This window comes from Miscanthus floridulus, chromosome 5, assembly GCF_019320115.1.
Source record: "Miscanthus floridulus cultivar M001 chromosome 5, ASM1932011v1, whole genome shotgun sequence".
Lineage (NCBI taxonomy): Eukaryota > Viridiplantae > Streptophyta > Magnoliopsida > Poales > Poaceae > Miscanthus > Miscanthus floridulus.
In genome coordinates, this window is record NC_089584.1 from 82,412,089 (window position 1) to 82,432,079 (window position 19,991).

Here is a 19,991-nt window from a genome sequence, read left to right on the forward strand (position 1 = left end):
TTATCTGGTGAGCGAGTAATAATAGGGCCTTTTATCTGATGTTGTTGCGGCCTGCATGGACACCAAACTGTTGGTAACACTGCAGGCGGCCACCTATATCTGAAGTTCTGAACTTCTGAACATCGGTGATTGGTAGGTCCAGTGTTAGCATCGTGCCGGATGCAGGCTCATATGTCAACTAGCTAAGCCTTCAACTACTTGTTAGCCAACTCCAGCTAATGTCGACTAATTTGTGCCGTGCCCCAACTAGTAACTGGCTCTTAATAAGCCGTCATTTAAGTGCATCACAGAAAGCAAGACAAATAGCTGCATATTAACATGTTATCCTCCAAATTGCATTACAAATCTCTCAGCTTCTCAATCCAACGAACAAATCAAAGAATCATTGTGCACTGCCTGCTAAAAAATGTGCTATCAAAATGTGCTCACAATCTGGTGCAGGGAGGTGTAAGTTCCTAGGACGGCGACACACACTCCAACCACCAGTATGGCGACGATCCCCGCGGCCTCGGCACGGCGAACCTCTCCGATCATGAGGTAGCTCAGGCACGGGAACAGGACGGCGACGGTGACGTTGAGAGAGGAGCCGATGAAGGACATGAGGTAGCCGAAGAAGGGCACCGTGCACGCCGCCACCACCGTGCTGACAAGGACGGCGGTGCTGATGGCCGCCCTGGTGAGGCTCCCCCGCGACGACGACAGCTTCTCCTCTATCCCCGTCGTGATGGGCTGGATGATGAGCGCGTACTTGGCCAGCGGGGTGATCAGGGTCGTCAGGATGGCGATCCTCGTGTACACCTTCCCCGACGGGAGGTTCAGCGTCACCAGCGACTTCACGTCGTCCCCGTAGATCATGTACCCTAGAACCGCCGTCAGCGCGTAGTTGAGGCTGCAGAGCACTGAGGAGGCCAGGAGGACCTTGGTGAAGTCATTGTTATTCCTCATGGAGGTGTACACCGTCGGGAAGACGCCGTGGCCGGCGAAGCAGACGAAATACAAGCTGAGGGCAGTGGGCAGCCCGGCGAGGCTGAAAACATTGGCATCCTTGGCGGCATGGAAGCCGTGCTCGGCCACGCCGGCCCAGACCAGGGACGCCGTGAGGGCCACGGACGCGACGAGCCCGACCGCCGACACGTACGCGAGCACGCAGAGGTCCCTGAGCCACGTTGTCGGGAGTATGACAACGGCCGCCAGGAGCGTGAACAGCTGCTTCCCCCGCAGGACGTAGCCGCCGGGTAGGCCGACGGTCGTGCCGGGGAGCAGCTTGTCGAGGTTGTCGCCCTCGAGGATGAGGAAGCTGACGGCGACGAGGTAGAGCTCCGCGTACATGACGGCGCCGATGGCCTTCCGGCCGGGCCGCCCGAAGGCGAGCTGGCCGATGTCCGGGTAGCTCCTGACGGCGTCGGCGTCGCCATCTCCGCCGGCGCGCATGCAGCGGGCGATGAGCTCGCCGGTGTAGTAGCAGACGGCGCCGACGACGGCGAAGAGCGCCAAGCTGAGCCACCCGCCCTGCGCCAGCGCGTACGGCACGGATAGCACCCCGACGCCTATACAAGGAATCACGTTGCGTTTGGATGAATCTTGCTGTGATTGGTATTCGGTCGTCATGTATGTACGCGAATCAACAGGATCGATGGACGCACGGTCGTAATCGTATCGTACCTGAGATGACGTTGCTGAGGTTGAGGCAGCTCCGCCAGAAGGAGGCGCCCGTGTCGTGATGGAGGAGGAGATGCGCCTCCATGTTGGCGATGTCATCGGCGCCGCCGCCGCTGCCGCGCTGCTCCACGTCAATGTCGGGGACGAGAAGGGGCTCATCGAGAGGGCTCTCCTCCGCCGCCATCAACGGCTCGCACATCTTGCTAACTGCAAGATCAGGTTCCATCGGAGAGATAATCGTCCTTTTTCTTTTGAAATCTATCTAGATAGAAGAACACAAAGATTGACGAGAGGAACGAACCTGACTCCTATATTTGGGCCGAAAATATCTGCGACGATCAACTACTCACGCGTGGGGTGGCATGCATGCCAACTTGGCAAGGCATACGTATCTGGAGATGAGGTAACAACGTGCTTTTTTTTTAACATCGTTTAATTTGTATTGTAGTTGTTAATAATTAATGTAGCTTCATAAATCCTATCTAATATGCAATTTAGCCCCCGCACCAGTTATATATATCACTATGTCACGATTGCACAACTTTAATTTGTTGCTGCACCATCACGTCAGCTTGACATCATTTTTTTATATATAATTGTTATCAAGATTAATTTGTGAATTAGATTGTGTTAGCCGAGAGATGCAGTGGGGAGGAAGAAAGAAGAACAGAGACGCAAGTAATGGCGAGGACAGGATTACTTAGGAATCAATTCTGTTACAATGTTCATAGTTCTCACGCTCCTAACTCTCTTATCTTCAATACTAGCAAGCTAAGATTGCCACATTGGGCCGGTCACCAACGTTTTGGGCCTTCGGGTCCTGACGGGGCGGCCTGCTTGGTCTGCTGCAGTCACTTGTGTAGTTGTCGGACCGTGAGCAGTAACAGATTGGCATCAAATTTATTTGAATGTATTGTTATCAAGATTAATGTGTAAACTAGAACGATTCCCTAGGCTCTTCAAAAGAATGAGCGCTGTTGGTGATTTCAGAAATAGACAGGCCTACTCTAACGGATGGTGGAAGTTTGCTACCCACACCATGCAAAATGCCACTGTCATGTGTCATATGGCCGCTGCCGGACGCAGAGATTGAACGGAGTCCGGACAGAATGTGCCGGCAACAACGTTGCGATGAGACAGGTGCTATGATCTTGAGAGATTTCCCTGCGTACCATTAAAAAAGATAGCCTTTTCTTACAGACCACTAAAAAGTTCGGACTTACCTAGGTGCCATGACACTTTATTTCTTTGCCCCCCAAGCCATTCCGTCCATTTTCGCTGGTAACGGTGTGTAACGACGAGGAGAAAAGACCGAAGTGCCCTCAGTCTAGGGAGGATGAGTGAAATTGCCGTTTGCCCTGTGTGCCACTCCCTGACCAATGCAGCTTAGTGGAAGCGGGGCAAAGATTATTATTATATAATGTAAATCTTGATATACGTAAAGTGGGCCACGGTGAATCCATGGTTTTTTTGGGTTCATGAGTAACAAAAATTAATGACCATGGTGCATGCATGCAAGATTCTTCGAACGTGCAAGATCTTCGTTTTGACCCAAAGATGGTTGCACTAGAGGACGATGGGTACTTCGCATAGCATGATGATTGCAGAAGATCACCAGTCAACTTGCGATGGTTTGTTTTCTCTTGCATTCATCTGCTGCTCAACCAACCAGGATCCAGGAGAAGTCGATAATCTTGCATCTGTACTTTAATCCGCCTGGGCGCGGCGGCATGCAGATGCAGTCAGCGGCGCGGCGTCGTTCTTCGTCAAGCACCGCCGTAGTACCTGCTTCACGCCGCATGCATCCTAGCCGGCGACGACCTCTTCTAGTCTTGTCATGTTCGGCACCGCGGCTAATTTGTTGTGAAAGAAAAACAATATTTTCATAATAAAAAAGTAGGACTGATTTTGACCGATAAGCTCAAGCGAACATGACCCTTCTTTCTAGTCTGAGCATTAAACTCTCTGCTGCAGCATCCAACTACGGCCTTGTTTAGATTCTCCACCAAAATTTTACACCATGTCCCATCGAATGTTTAGACAAATGCATGGAGTATTAAATATAGATTAAAAAATAACTAATTACACAGATTGCGACTACAATACACACATGTGAAATGACGGATTAATTAGGCTTAATAAATTCGTCTCGTAGTTTACTGACGAATTCTATAATTTGTTTTTTCATCGGTATCCGAACACCTCGTATGACATCCCATATAACATTACCCTAAAATTTACGTGTCTCCGTTCCGGCGTTCCGGATCGGATCTGGTCATCACTCGTGGCGTGGGACGAAATTGATCGTGCTGGATTATCCTCGCCGAAACTCAAATTGCAACACCCAGAGAACGAAAGAACACGCGAAAACGATGGATCTAAAGCGTCTGGGGTTCACAGACCAGTCCAGAACACAAGCAAAAAAGTGTTCACCGTACTCCGTGTGCGCCATGCCAATGCGGATCGGTGTGACGTGGATTGCAAGTAAAACGTTCTCCATCTGACACCATTCCTCGCGGTTGACTTTTCGCGCTCCATTCTGCGTCAGCTATAGCCTAGCCACAATACGTGTCGGCCAGCCGGTGCCGTGCAGGGGCAGGACGACAGGTTCACAGTCCTTCTTGCAGCTAGATGCTGCTGAAATAAATTTGTTTCTCGTCAAAAAAAAAAAAAAACTGCACCTGCACCTGCAGGTCTGCAGCTGCAGGCAGGCGCGCCCAAACCGCCGCCACCCAGCCCCCAGCAGAGCACGCTGCCGCCCGCGCCGTCTCGGCGTCTCCCACCACCAAAACCCCCGATCCACTTGCGCTTGCGCCTGCCGCGGATCCACCGCAGTTTGACGCCCGCGGCCCCGTGCCCCGGCCCCGAAAGAAAAAAACACCCTGGCCTGCATTAATCAGGGAGTGGCACACAGGGCAAACGGCAATTTCACTCATCCTCCCTAGACTGAGGGCACTTCGGTCTTTTCTACTCGTCGTTACACACCGTTACCAACGAAAATGGACGGAATGGCTTTGAGGGCAAAGAAATAAAGTGTCATGGCACCTAGGTAAGTCCGAACTTTTTAGTGGCCTGTAAGAAAAGGCCATCTTTTTTAATGGTACACAGGAAAATCTCTCTATGATCTTCCATTGCTCCAAATCAGCTAGCAAGCGATCAAGTTGATGTCAGAATTTTTTCGAACCCGAGTGATGTAGGGACTAGAGAGTACCGGTTGGAGGCTAGAGCTTCAGATTTCGTGATTGGGATGGATCTGGAAACAACTAAGCATACACTCATTCCACATCAATGTACGTGTGTAAAGTGAATCAAGATAAAAATTAAACTATGTTCTACGTACTCTTAGTTTACCGCAATACACGTAGATTGAGGTAGATACAATTGCATCTAAACAAGGCCCGACGATCGCAGCCAGCGGTAGGCTCTGATCTGCTGATGGTTTGCCGATGCCGAGTGACTGAAACGAAGGTTACAACTTAAAACAACGCCCGCAAACAGATCGTGACATCGAGAATTTTGACGCTGACCCGATTGGTTTTAGTGGTCGGTCGCGGTAATCGTGACGGGACGGCACTCTTTCTACGGTCCTATCCCAGTGGCTGATATGCCGCAAATGACTGGATCGACGGCGACGGGGCGAGCAGCCACGCATAGAAATACTAGTTCCCATCGCGGCCCAGGTGGCCAGGTTTTTTTCTACCACGAGTAACAAGAATATACATGTGCAACATGCGGCGCCTGCGCTTGACGTTAAGATACACCACAGGCTAATACCGCGGTGAACCCTTTTAAATACGGTATTTCTATTGCCGTTCATTCACGTTGTGACCGTGACGTGGTGACGTGGGCATCAGCGCGGCAACAACATGTTTACGCGCTCAAGTGCCACGCGGCGCGGATCCATGTCGCCTACGTACCGCTGTGAAAAGCGTGCGTTTTTACTTTTTATTTAGATTAGGAAAAACTAGGGGCAAAGCTCTTGCCGTCCTTTGGAAAAAAAATTCATTAAGATTTAGGAGCTGTCTACCACCGACAATCATGATTATCTTACGTACCGCTTAAACGTATGCTTTATATCAATTATCCCTATGTGTAACCAATTTAAAAAAACATATATGTTAGTTAAAAATTCCATCTTTCTTTTTTCCTATAAATAGCTATGTCAGTGCAGAAAGTGACCAACACGTAAATATTTGTAGTTTTGCCGTACGTTGTGATCGGAGGTGGCCTAGTACTCAATGACACAAGGTTTATACTGGTTCAGGCAACGTGCCCTACGTCCAGTTTGAGTCGGTCGGTGACTTTATTCTTGAGCCCAGGTGCTCGAAGTTTACAGTGAGGTTACAAACGAGAAGGAGAAAGATGGGGGGTACAAGAGGTCCGGTCGGACTCTGGTTAGAGGGGCTGAGAGTGACGGGAGCTCCGCTATGTGCTATGTGTTCGAGCGTGTGCTCGAGGTTTAAACCTGATGGTTCTGTTGTTGTGTACTAGTGAACTTGATCGATCTGAATCCACTGTCTTTTGAGAGAGAGCGCATCCCTTTTTATAGATGAAGGGGATGGCCTTATAAGTGAGAGGGAGAGAGAGTACGTATGCTGCTAAGTCTTGCTGCCCACGCCGGTGGGTACAAGATGATGGTAGGCGCCCACAATACTGTTGAATGTCAGATGCACGAGGGAGGTTGCGTCGTCTTCTTCCGGTATGGCAGATGTTGGTGCCTGCCACACTGTTGATACCCAGAGGCATACAAGGGGTTTTACCATGTTCCCCTGGTACGGTAAATGCCGGTATCCACAACACTGTTGATGCCTCAGAGGCACGTGGGGGAGTCTTACCGTATTTGTCTGGTATGGGAGTTGATGGCGCCCACAACACTGTAGGGAAAATATCGGCGCCTACAACACTGCTGGCGTTCTGTCATGCCAGGGAGGTCACAAGGTACTGTCCTGCAGGTACTGATGAAAACAGAACAGATATTTTCCCACCGTATTCGAGTCCGAATCTGTTTAGAGGGGTTCAGATCTGTCCGTATCCGAGTCCGGATATTCAACATCCGATACCGTATCCGTATCCGAATACTCAAATCACATATTTATGATGTCGACATCTAATCGTATCCTATCCGGCATGGCTGATACTATCCGTATTCGAATCCGAATCCAACTAGAAATGTGAAAACAAATATAATATCAGTGATATCCATTGTCCTTGGTATTGCGGTTGACTTGAGTGCGCTGCCTTACTTTCTCCGTCCGTTTCCTGGTCCTTACCGAGCGGGCATCCCTGGTCGGTTGGTCCCAGTCGGCTCTGATTGCGCTAGCCGGAGAGGAGTTATAAGCAGGGGTTCGGCGCATCCTCGGTCGGAGTCGGAAGTGGTGTTTGGCCAGGCTTTCCGGTTGGAGAGGCCGTCCGGAGGCGGGCTGGAGACCGAAGCAAGCGCTCCGGTCGGAGAGGCGGGCCGAAGTCTAAAGTGGGTGTCGTTCCTCCTCAGCCAGGCCTTTTAGTCGGAGATTGGATCGTCCTACCGGCCTGTCGTCTAGGTTTTTGGGCTAGCCCATGAGTTTGCGTGTTGCTCGCAACGTTGTCTGTTGGGCCAAGCCTTTGTTGGGAAGCCGGTCCATGAGGGACCCCGGGTTTATGAACCCGATAGGAGCCCCCGAGCCCCCGGGCGATTCGGGTAGAATCATCTGGGGGATTTTTATCTTGATGGTGGGTGCGCGCGGGCGTACCCTAGGTGCAGCCCCCGAGCCCTCGGGTGATTTGAGTAGAATCGTCTGGGGGTTTCTGTCAGCGGGCGTGTGTGCGTGTATTTTAGTCGAGACAGAGTCGGTGGTTAGTTTTGGGATCGGGCGAGACGGAGCTCGCGGATCCTGGTGTCGGTGCAGCCCGCGTAGCCGAGGCAGTTAGTTTAGGGATCGGGCGAGGCGAAGCTCGTGGATCTTGGCATCGGTGCAGCCCGCACAGTCGAGGCAGTTAGTTTAGGGACCGGGCGAGACGGACTCGCGGATCCTGGCATCGGTGCAGCCCGCGCAGCCGAGGCAGTTAGTTTAGGGACTGGGCGAGACGGGCTCGTGGATCCTGGCGTCAGTGCAGCTCGCGCAGCCGAGGCAGTTAGTTTAGGGATCAGGCGAGGCGGAGCTCATGGATCCTGGCGTCAGTGCAGCCCGTGCCGCCGAGGCAGTTAGTTTACAGATCGAGCGAGGCGGAGCTCGCAGATACTGGCGTCAGTGCAGCCCGCGCAGCCGAGGTAGTTAGTTTAGGGATCGGGCGAGGCAGAGCTCGTGGATCCTAGCGTCGGTGCAGCCCATGCAAACCGAGGCAGTTAGCTTAGGTGTCTTGAGCCCCTGAGCCCCATTGGGCTTGGTAGAGGTCGGTTTGAGTTTTGTGTGTTACCCCGTCCTCGGTTTCTCACAACCGGAGGGGCTGAGTTTTGTCGCTTGCCTCGATCGCTCGGGCTTGAGTGACACGCTCGGTGAGCTCGCTAACGGGTATGATCGAGTGGAATCTAGGTCCATTGTTCGTGACGGGGTCGGCATAGCCCTCTTGTGACATTCCACTGCTCCTTTACCTATAATCCGGCAGATGCCTGGGTCGTTCCAGAGACCAACCCAGGTGGCCCACTGGCCTCCCCTCGATGGAGATTCTGTGGGTGTGGCAGAGGTTTAGGATCGAACGAGAAGGTCGAGATGACCTTGTTCGCTTTGGGGCAGACTGGGCTAGGGCCACACGGCGCTCATCTACATTTTCTCCCCTGGCTTTGTTTGATGCGAGGTGGCCTCGAGCCCTTTGTGGGCTGGCCTTCGAACCCTGATCGGCCGTTGCTCATGTCGAATGAGGCAACTGCCGCTTTGTGACGCAACACGGAGCGTTGTGATGCGTTTTGCCGCATGTGCGATGCCTTTAGTTCCCGAGCCCCTGGGTGATTCAGGCCCAAATCGTCCGGGGGGTGCGAGCGTATGGTATGAATGCGTGTATGGATGTATGAATGATTATAAAGAAAGAGTGGGGTTTGGTAATGTTACCTTGATGACTCGAGTGACGGGGTTTAAAGAGCTTCAATCGGAAATGTCCGATCGGGATCTGTGCTCGTCATTCGTGATAGAGTTGGCATGGCCCACATGGGGCGTCCCTTTGCTCCTTACCTGTCCCTTGGTGTTTTCTTGAGCCGTTTGATTGACTTTAGGGAGCCCGATGGTCTCTCTTGGGCGGAGATCCCGTAGTTGGGTCTTTCCAAGCCCTGCCTAGGAAGGCGGAGGGCCGCCTGCGCGTGGTGGTGCTTTGGTTCTTGCGCCCAGCGTGCAGTAGTGGTGGGCCATACCTAGGCCACGTCCTGTCTGACTAGGCGTCGTTCCGTCGGTCAGTTTGCATCCCATCGTTTCCCATCCGCATTGAATGGGGGAAGGGAGAGAGTTTTTTACTCTGATCCTTTGCCCTTCTTTAGATGCCACGTTTCCTCCTTAAATAGGGGAAGGGAGAGGGCTTCTCATCATAGTCCTTTGCCTATTGTCCAACTATTGCCTCTCCTCCTTCCTCCTCACCGAGAGTGCCTGTATGCCACGGCGGTTCCTAAGTGAGAGAGAGGGTAAGCGAGGGGAGGACTCATAGATCCCTTCATGAATCTAGAGCACAATGTTGAGCTGGAGGCTACCCGAGGTGGTGCTGACCGTCTTTGCCTAAGAAGGGGCGGCTTCCGCCGAAGGAGGTGGCGCGTTGGATTCATCTGCGAGGCCTTTTTCGGGATGGAGCTGTACATGGACTCTTTCCAGTGGATCTTCACTAGGCGAGCTTTGTCTAAGGGGAAGTTGCCCAGGATCGTGCTGGTGGAGGGTTCTGTGCCTGCAGCTGCTCAGGTTGGCCAGTTCATAAAGTTTGATGTGATATCTTCCAGCCACGGTGGCCATACCTCGGCGGGCAGCATCCCTGCCAAGGAGCTGCCTCAACTACATGAGAAGGTCAGGAGCTCCATGCTCTTCTGCTGAGCATCTATGGATGTGACGCCCTTGAGGTACCCGTTACGCTTGCCAAAGTCGAGGGAGTGGAACCAGGCGAGGTCCTTGAGGTACCCGTTGCGCTCGCCGAAGTTGAGGGAGCGGAACTAGGTGGGGCCCTTGCGGCGGTGGTTATGTCCGGCGGTATGTGCCGTGGCTTCTCCTTTGGCATCAACTAATGCCACTGAGCGACCATAGTAGTATTTGGAGTAGTAGTAGTCAGCAAATGTAATCGTTAAGTTCGTGGGGGAGCCGCTGTGTGAACAATTTTTTTGTATCAATGAATGCATCAATTCTGTTTTTTGTGATAGAATCACCATCCATTCCTTGTTTTTTATCCTAGCATAGCTTTGTTTTTATCCTTTCTTTTTTGCACCTGCCCATTCGTTCCATAGGCTGCATCTTTTAGGAACCTGGGCATGGCCCGCGGGGCTCAGCTGCTCGTAACCGTAGGTCATGGCGGGGTGCATTCGGTTGGGAGTAAGAACAAAGCCACGTAGGGTAATCAAAGGAATGGAATGGAATGCCCTTTTGTTTGGGCAAAAAGTTTTTACCATGTGATAGTAAAAAAAAGAGAGGTAGTATTTAGTATTGTACACTCATGGAGCCCTCGAGAGACCCGGGCCGAAAATGTTCAGACTAGGGTGCTTTACAGGAGCAAGTGTTGACTAAAAAGCGGTAAGACCAAATTTAGGGGGGGAAATGACATAGTTGTTCAATATTCCAAGTGTTGGTGAGTATGTTGGCGTTGTCGTCCTCTAGTCAGTAGGTGCCCGGTTGGATCACTTCGGTTACCGTATATGGTCCTTCCCATGGTGGAGAGAGCTTGTGTTTTTCCTTTGTTGATTGGGTCCTCCGGAGCACGAGATTACCGACTTCGAGGATCCTCCCCCTGATCTTCCTTTTATGGTACCTGTGGAGAGTTTGCTGGTAGCGAGCAGAGCGGATGATGGTCGTCTCGCGGGCCTCTTCAAGCAGGTCAACTGCATCTTGTTGAGCCTCCGTGGCTCAATCGCGGTCGAAAGCCTTTACTCTTGGGGCGCTGTGGTCGAGGTCGGAGGGCAGCACTGCTTTAGCTCCATAGGCCAGGAAGAAGGGTGTGAACCCTGTGGATTAGTTTAGGGTCATTCTCACGCTCCAGAGGATCGTTGGGACCTCTGCAACCCATCACCCAGCGTGCTTGTTGAGTCGGTCGAAGATGCGTGGCTTAAGTCCTTGGAGGACCATGCCATTGGCATGCTCGACCTAACCGTTAGTACATGGGTGTCCGACCGAGGCCCAGTTGATCCTGATGCTATATCCATCACTGAAGTCTAGGAACTTTTTTTCGGTGAAGTTAGTCCCATGGTCAGTGATGATACAGTTAGGAACGTCGAACCGGTAGATGATGTTGAGGAAGAATTTGACCGCCTCTTCCGAGTGGATGTTGGTGATGGGCTTGACCTCTATCCACTTGGTGAACTTGTCGACTGCTACGAGTAGGTGAGTGAAGCCGCCCAGGCCCTTTTTGAGGGGTCCTACCATGTTGAGGCCCCAGACCACGAATGGCCAGGTGATGGGGATGGTTTAAAGTTCCTATGCCGGCAAATGAGTTTGCCGAGCATAGAATTGGCATCCCTCACACCTGTGGATGACCTCCTCTGCATCTCGTAGTGCAGTGGGCCAGTAAAAGCCTTGGTGAAAGGCTTTTTTGACCAGCGACCTCGGGGCCACATGATGTCCATAGATCCCAGCATGGACCTCAAGGAGGAGCTGCTTCCCCTGGTTGGTGGGGATGCACTTCATGAGCACCCCTGATGGACTCCATTTGTAGAGTTCATCACCGAGCGTGATGAAGGTCTTGGCGCGTCGAGCGATCCATCGGGCTTCAGTCCTTTCAGGCGGAAGAACATCCTCGAGAAGGTAGGCAAGTAGCGGCGCTCGCCAGTCGGTTTGATCGAGTGCCAATATGGCGACATCAGTGGGTGACGTCGTCATAGATGCACTAGGGTCGGAGCCCTTGAGCGCCGGCTTGGCGTCAGGGTCAGAGCCCCCAGGCGTCGGCTTGGCATCAAGGTGTGTCTAGATCGGACCTTCCAGAACGTGGGTGGATGGCTCGTGGAGATCATTGATGAAGATCCCGCTCAGAGATGGATCTCGCCTAGCGGCCAATTTTGCGAGGAAATTGGCGGCATCGTTGTCCTTTCAGGGGGCGTGATGTAGCTCGATTCCCTAGAATTTGTCCTCGAGCTTGCGCACGTCTAGGCAGTATGCTGCCATGAGGGGGCTTTTGCAGGAGGACTCCTTCTTGACCTGATCGACGACTAGCTCCGAGTCGCCGCGAATGTAGAGTCGCGTAGCACCAAGTTCGATGGTGATGCGAAGTCCATTGATGAGGGCCTCATACTCCACGGCATTGTTTGAGGCTAAAAAGTGGAGGCGGATGGCGTAGCGTAGCCTACTCCCATCTGGGGAGACCAGAACCATTCTAGCCCCTGAGCCGGGTGCCATGATGGACCCATCGAAGTACATTGTCCAGTACTTGTGGGTGACGTCTAGGGTCGGTAGCTGGACCTCCGTCCATTTGGTAACAAAGTCCATGAGAGCTTGAGGCTTAATGGCGGTATGGGGGATATACCTGATGTTGTGGCCCATGAGTTTGAGTGCCCACTTGGAGATCCATCCCGCGACGTCGCGGTTGTGGACGATGTCTCCGAGCGGGTATGAAGTGACGACCGCGACTTCGTGGTCGGTGAAGTAGTGCAGGAGCTTCTGGGTCGCCATCAGCACAACGTATAGGAGTTTCTGCACCTAGGGGTACCGGACCTTGGGGTCGATGAGTACCTCTCGGACGAAGTATACGGGCCGCTGGATCTTAAGGTGGTGTCCCAGCTTCTCCCTTTCAACGACCAGGGCGGCGCTCACCACATGGTTGCTTGCCACGACATAGAGGAGGAGGGGTTCTCCCTGTTCAAGAGCAATGAGGATTGGGGCCGACGTCAGGGATGCTTTGAGGCTCTCTAGAGCCTACTAAGCTTCCTCAGTCCAGACGAAGGCGTCCGCCTTTTTGAGGAGCTTATAGAGTGGCATCCCCCATTCGCCGAGTCAAGAGATGAATTGACTCAGGGCAGCTAGACAGCCGGTGAGCCTTTGTATGCCCTTAACGTTGCATATAGGGCCCATGTTAGAGATGGCCATGATCTTTTCGGGGTTGGCCTCGATGCCACGCTCGGACACAATGTATCCTAGCAGCTTCCCCTTTGGAACCCCAAAAACACATTTCTCGAGATTCAATCTGATGTTAAACCTTCGGAGGTTTGCGAACGTTGTGGCCAAGTTTGCAATTAGGTCACAAGCTTGAGCTGTTTTGACCACTATGTCATCAACATAGACGGCGATTGTTGGTTTCGGCCGCTCGGCTTGATCAGGCTGATCGAGCAGGTCAATTTGGTTGGCGAAGCATTGCTGCTTGCACCTTTGGTAGGTGGCGCCAGCGTTCTTTAGGCCGAAAGGCATGGTTACATAGTAGTACAAACCATACGGGGTAATGAATGAGGTTGCAAGCTGATCGGACTCTTTCATCGTGATCTGGTGATAGCCCAAGTAGGTATCTAGAAAAGAGAGGATCTCGTAACCCGAGGTGGAGTTAACTATCTGGTCTATGTGCGGCAAAGGAAAGTGATCCTTTGGACACACTTTGTTGAGACCAGTATAATCAATGTACATTCTTCATTTCCCGATCTTCTTTTTAACAAGAACAGGATTGGCAAGCCAGTCGGAGTGGAATACCTCTCTGATGAATCCAGCTACCAGGAGTTTGGCGATCTCTTCGCCTATGGCCCTATGCCTCTCATCGTCGAAGCGGCGTAGGCATTGCTTAGCGGGCTTCAAGCCCAGAATGAGGCATAGTGCATGCTCGGTGACATCCTATGGTATGCCTAGCATGTCAGATGGCTTCCATGTGAAGACATTGCGATTGGCGTGTAGGAAGTCAACGAGCTCACATTCCTATTTGGTCGGGGGCTAGGTCCTGATCCGCACCATCTTGGTTGGGTTGGTGGGGTCAATTCCCACCGCCTTGGTTTCCTCAAGCGGGCGGAAGGCCATCAAGGAGGTTGGTTTATTGTAGTCTAGGACTGCTAGGGTTGATGACTCCCTGAGCCATGGGAGCTCTGATGAGTTGACGACCGCTGTGGCGAGCTCAAAATGTTTGCGGTCGCACGTGAAGGCATGCGAGAAGGCACTGCTCATGGTGATGATGCTGTTTGGTCCTGGCATCTTTAGCTTGAGGTAGGTGTAGTTGGGGATTGCCATGAATTTGGCGTAGCATGACCGCCCCAAGATGGCGTGGCAGGACCCTAGGAAGTCCACCACTTCGAAGGTGAGGACCTCTGAGTAGAAGTTGGCTCGGTTGCCAAACATGATGGGTAGGTCAATCTACCCGAGTGGGTATGCCTGCGCTCCCGGGATCACCCTATGGAAGAGAGAGCCTGCTAGGCAGAGTTCCGACCAGGGGATGTGCATGGCGTCGAGGGTGTCGACGTAGAGGATGTTGAGGCCACTGCCTCTATCCATTAGCACCTTGGTGAGGCGCTTCTTGCGGACGATGGGGTTGACGATGAGCGGGTAGCATCCCAGTCTTGCGACGTGGGAGGGATGGTCCCTCTGATCAAAGGTGATCGGAGATTCTGACCAGCTGAGGAAGGAGGGGACGACCATCTCAGCGGCGCATGCCTCCCTATAGCTCACCTTATGCTGGCGTTTGGACCAGATGGCGTCAGATCTACCAAAGATCATGATGCATTCCTCAGGTTCGGGGAAGTCATCTCCATCCTTGCCTGCCGCGTCTCCCTTCTTGGCTGCCGCCTCTTTGCCGTCTCCCTCTTTTGGCCCACCGGCCTATCAGAGGAAACGTTTGAGGAGCTCGTAGTCCCTATAGAGGTGTTTGATGGGGTAGGCATGGTTGGTGCACGGGCTATCCATGAGCTTGTTGAAGTGGTCAGGTAGGCCCTATTAGGGCTGCTTGCCCGTGCGATCAGCTGTGGTGACCAACATGGTGTTGTCCGATCGGCGCCGATCCTTTTTGTTCTTCTTGCCCCTCTGTGTGGAGGGGCCCTCGTCTTGGTCCGCGCGCTTGGCCTTGCCTTTGTCCTGGCATCCGTTGAAGACCGCTCCAACCACCTCCTCGCCAGAGGTGTGGTTAGTGGCGACGTCGAGCAGGTCACGGGTGGTACGGGGCTTCAGGTAGCCAAGCTTGTGGATCAGGGACTTGCAGGTCATCCTAGAGAGGAATGCGCTGATGACGTCCGCGTCGACGACATCAGGGAGGGAGTTGCATCATTGGGAGAACCTACGGATGTAATCCCATAGGGACTCACTGGGCTCCTGCTGGTAGCTCTTGAGGTCCCAGGAGTTACTAGGGGGGACATACATCTCCTAGAAATTTCCGACGAAGACCCTTTTGAGGTCCGCCCAGTCACGGATGCTGTCGTGCAGGAGGAATTCGAGCGACGCCCGAACATGTTCCCCCATGTAGATGGGGAGATATTGAATGATGAAAAGGTAATCATCCACCCCTCCGTCTCGACAGGCGAGCCAAAAATCTTCGAGCCAAATACCGGGATTTGTCTCCCCGGTGTACTTGGCGATGTTGGTGGACGGTCGGAAGCGCTACGGAAATGGCGCTCTCCAGATATGTTGGTTAAAGGCCAGTGGTCCTGGGCCCTTAGGGCTGGGACTCCGGTCGTCTAGGCGGCAACCATGCCTAGGGCGCATTTCACCGCTCCCCTTGATGGTTCGGCTAGGACCCGTGTCACCTGCCCACACCGCCACCCGGTGGACGTCATCATCATGCCAGGCCTGATGCCGATTGCTGATAACGCTGTGAGCGTCTTGGTGCAGACTAGGCCATTTGCGTACCGGCGGTCGGTGTGGAGTAGGCAGCTGGTCGGACCACGGCGCAGCCGCTGCCTCCCGAGCCATGCTTGGCGGCTGTAGCGGCGAGCAGATGGAGCGATCCATCTAGTGCGTCCCTACTCCCCTAGTGGGGAGAGAGGGCGCGTGTCAGAGTCACGATGTGGAGCTTTCTGCTTGTTGAACAGCAGCGGCTTCTACCAGCGCCCGGAGGTTTCGGTAGACCGCCCGCTCCTAGGGGTTGACGGGCTCAGGAACGCCGCGCAGAAGCATTGCTGCAACGGCGATGTTCTGGCTAGCCCCAGCGAACTGTGGGGGGGTCGTTCCCCTCGTTCATGATGTCACGTTGGACCTGGCGGGCGCAACCTCGGGCACCACCTGCCGGGTCATGCGCATGGGGTGCAACGTGCTGCACCGAGTGCGTCGGGGCAGGCGGCGACTGGTTCTACCGCCGTTGTCGTAGCTCCTCGGCGTGCCCTTGTGCGAGCGCGAGGGCCCCCGCACACGGGTCCAGAGGGGTGTGAGTCTGCACAGACTCCGCAACCATCGGCGGCTGTCCCGGGGCGTCCGCCATAGCGCACTCTCAGGACGGACGGTGGCTAGGTACCACGTCGCCGATGCTGGAGCCATCGCTCTCAACCTCGTCATTCAGGAGTTCGTGGAAAGTGGTAGGAGCATAGCTCGCCATTCCCACGAATTCAGATGTGAGAGGGGATGGCGCCAGCGTCCTTCGGAGCCCCCGAGTTCGCACGTTCACGGGGGGTGCGAGGCCACAGGGGAACCAATCGTACGGTGTTCGTGGTGTGGACAATACGGTCCCTCCGGATAATCGGTGGGAGATAGTAAATAGAGAGTAAATAACAGTATGTACATTACTCACATCGGGGTTTGAGCAGAGAGTTTGCTCGGAATGAAGCGTTGGTGCCTCGTCGTTGAAGTCATCATGCGTTCCAGAGCTGATGGAGGGCACCCCTCCGACGGGCGCCGGAACGAGTGCCTCCTCACGGAGGCGTAGTACGCCGAGCCGGTCGGCGATGAAGTCTAGACTTCCGAAGAGGAAGGCCTAGGATGGCTCAAAGATGGGTGGAACCCACATCCCAACAGGTGGGAGTGCGGGAAACTCCAGTGAGCCAAAGCGAGTTGTATCGCTTGAGCCCGCCATGGTGAAGGTGGCGGAAAAGTGGGCCATCCGATGATGAAAAAGTGTTGAACGTACAACGTCTTACCCACGGACGACGCCAACTGTCGGTGCAGAAAGTGACTAATATGTAAATATTTGTAGTTTTGCCGTACGTTGTGATCGGAGGTGGCCTAGTACTCAATGACACAGGGTTTATACTGGTTCAGGCAACGCGCCCTACGTCTAGTTTGAGTCGGTTGATGACTTTATTCCTGAGCCCAGGTGCTCGAAGTTTGCAGTGGGGTTACAAAAGAGAAGGAGAAAGATGGGGGGGAGGTACAAGAGGTCCGGTCGGATTCTGGTTAGAGGGGCCAAGAGTGACGGGAGCTCCGCTATGTGCTATGTGTTCGAGCATGTGCTTGAGGTTTAAACCTGGTGGTTCTATTGTTGTGTACTGGTGAACTTGATCGATCTGAATCCACTATCTTTTGGGAGAGAGCGTATCCCCTTTTATAGATGAAGGGGATGGTCTTACAAGTGAGAGGGAGAGAGTACGTATGCTGCTAAGTCTTGCTGCCCACGCCGGCGGGTACAAGATGATGGTAGGCGTCCACAATACTGTTGAATGTCAGATGCACGAGGGAGGTTGCGTCGTCTTCTTCCGGTATGGCAGATGTCGGTGCCTGCCATACTATTGATACCTAGAGGCATGCAAGGGATTTTACCATGTTCCCCTGGTACGGTAAATGCCGGCACCCACAACACTGTTGATGCCTCAGAGGCATGTGGAGGGAGCCTTACCGTATTTGTCTGGTATGGAAGTTGATGGCGCCCACAACACTGTAGGAAAAATGTCGGCATCTACAACACTGCTTGTGTTCTGTCATGCTAGGGAGGTCGCAGGGTACTGTCCTGAAGGTGTACAGGGTATGGTCCTTGGTATTGCGGTTGACTTGAGTGCGCTGCCTTACTTTCTCCGTCCGTTTCCTGGTCCTTACCGAGCGGGAGTCCCCGGTCGGTTGGTCACAGTCGGCTCTGATTGCGCCAGCCAGAGAGGAGTTGTAAGCAGGGGTTCGGCGCATCCCCGGTCGAAGAAGTGGGTCGGAGTCGGAAGTGGTGTTTGGCCAGGCCTTACGGTCAGAGAGGCCGTCCGGAGGCGGGCTGGAGACTGAAGCGAGCGCTCTGGTCGGAGAGGCAGGCCGGAGTCGGAAGTGGGCGCCGTTCCTCCTCGGCCAGGCCTTCCGGTCGGAGATTGGATCATCTTTCCGGCCTGTCGTCTAGGTATTTGGGCCGGCCCATGAGTTTGCGCGTTGGTCGCAACATTGTCTGTTGGGCCGAGCCTTTGTTGAAAAGCCGGTACATGAGGGACTCCGGGTTTATGATCCCAACAAGCTATGTTTAGAAGGGATTGTCCCCTACTAGTAGTTATATATAGATATATATAAAAAATGTGCTCCGAGCAGAGACGAAGCTAGCTTCGAATCTATGGTGGTGCACAGTACTCACTGATAGAAACATGTCTAATTTTAACTAATTTATATGGTGAAAATAAGCTACTTAGTATTAATTATGCTTTTTTGCATGGTGCTTATGCACCACCCACACATAACTTGGCTTCGCCCTGGCTTCGAGAGAGTTTTACGAAACAAAAAAATGAAATAAAGAAAAACAAGAAAAATAAACTGGGCTTCTCGGCATTGACTAATAAGAGGGTAGTATTTTGCTTTCATCTGATGAATGACTAGAGCGAATTCTTTTTGAAGATCAATCTGCACCATTGCAAAGAGGGTTGTAAACACCAAAAGATGAAGTTATGTATAGATATCCAGATACTCCAGATCATAAAGCCAATAATCTCCATACAAAATGCACCTGTAGCTATGTCTTCAAGTTTCTACAAATGTCTTCTAGATTATAAAGGTTACCATAAAGCAAAATTAAGAGACTATCAACATTCCCTTGGAAAAGTACATGTTAGGAAGAGATGGAAAAAAGTCTCTTCAGTGGCGTGGTCTGGACAAAGGACACAATCATAGTATTAATTAGAGAGTCATGTTTCTGCATTGCACAAGATTTCTTGTGCTCAATCGATCTTAAGGAGCAACCAATGGAATACTTTGTGTTTGGGTTTTAGAGAGGATTTCTAGAGCCTCTTGTAATTGCATGAACTAGCATGTGTCCAATCAAAGCTTTATATGCCTTGGAAGAGTAGAAGTGTGAAGAACCCGAGTTATAAAACCAAGTATCATTCTCTTGGGAATTGGGAGTCCCTGAATATAGAGAAGTTCTTGAAGTTGTTCAAAAGCTTGCATTGATAGAGTCAAATCGAATTGATGAAAATATGAGCAGTCTCCAAAATATTACAGACAATAATGTTCTTCTTCTTGGCAAAAGAATGAAGCTCAAGGTAGTCTTAACCGAGGATCCTGCCATTCAATAGGCCATTCCAAAAGTAACAACTTTGACCATTTAAAACATTGATTGAAGCAATTCCTTGAAAATTAATAAGCATACTTAAAACATCTCTCCACCAAAAGGAACCTTTCGTGACATGGCTTGGAAGTTTACCATTGGTGTAGGGATTTCCCCAAACTAATGAGACCCAAGGCACATTAGGTTTGTTAAAGAATTTTTGCCAATTTTTCAAAAGACAAGCTTGATTTTGTGTTTTGAGATTGAGCACTCCTAGTCCACCTTCAGTTTTGGGCTTACATACCATTGGCCATGATGCTTTTGAGGGTGTCTTAGCATTTATATCTGCTCCTCTCCAGAGGTAATGTCCACAATATTTATCTATTTGAACAATCATTGTTGCATGCAGTTTAAAGTGCACATGTAAAAAAGTTGGTAGGGAGGAGAAGACTGCATTTGTTAACTGTAATCTACTAGTTTATGAGAGGAAAGAACATGTTGTAATCAACTTTTGTTCACACCTTGAAACCGCCCGTAAGAAGATTCTACCACTCCTAGATTAGAAAGGCCTAAAGGAAGGCAAGTAAAAGGTAGGGAGCCTTGAGAGCATCCAAAAGGAGAAGATAAAATAGTCATCCTCTCTCCAGTTGCATTAATAGGCATCATCATAGATTTTGAAAAATAAACTTTGAGAGCAATAGAGTTGCAAAAGTATTCAGTAAAGCTTTTAAAGTGAACATATGCCTACTGCAAGCTTCCATGATAATCAAAGTATCATCTGCATATTGAACAATGGGGAAGTCATTGGTGTACTATAAGGGAATTAGCAACTTCAAAAGTCATACTGAAGTAGCTTTGTTGATAATTGACCAGAGTAAATCAGCGGCCAACACAAAAAGAATTAAGGGGAGATAAAGTGT

General features: G+C 51.9%; 2 protein-coding genes across 2 annotated transcripts; both read right to left on the reverse strand.

Annotated features, from left to right (window-relative positions):
- Positions 1 to 331: 331 nt before the first annotated feature.
- LOC136452477 (amino acid transporter AVT1I-like) lies at positions 332 to 1,882 on the reverse strand. Its single transcript, XM_066453089.1, has 2 exons — positions 1,663 to 1,882; positions 332 to 1,547 (listed from the first exon to the last, which is right to left on the reverse strand). The coding sequence occupies exons 1-2, from the start codon at positions 1,856 to 1,858 to the stop codon at positions 415 to 417; spliced, it is 1,329 nt and encodes a 442-aa protein (XP_066309186.1). The 5' UTR covers positions 1,859 to 1,882; the 3' UTR covers positions 332 to 414.
- A 9,976-nt stretch (positions 1,883 to 11,858) lies between these two features.
- Positions 11,859 to 12,410, reverse strand: LOC136454835 (uncharacterized). Its single transcript, XM_066455099.1, has one exon. The coding sequence runs from the start codon at positions 12,408 to 12,410 to the stop codon at positions 11,859 to 11,861; it is 552 nt and encodes a 183-aa protein (XP_066311196.1).
- Positions 12,411 to 19,991: the final 7,581 nt, after the last annotated feature.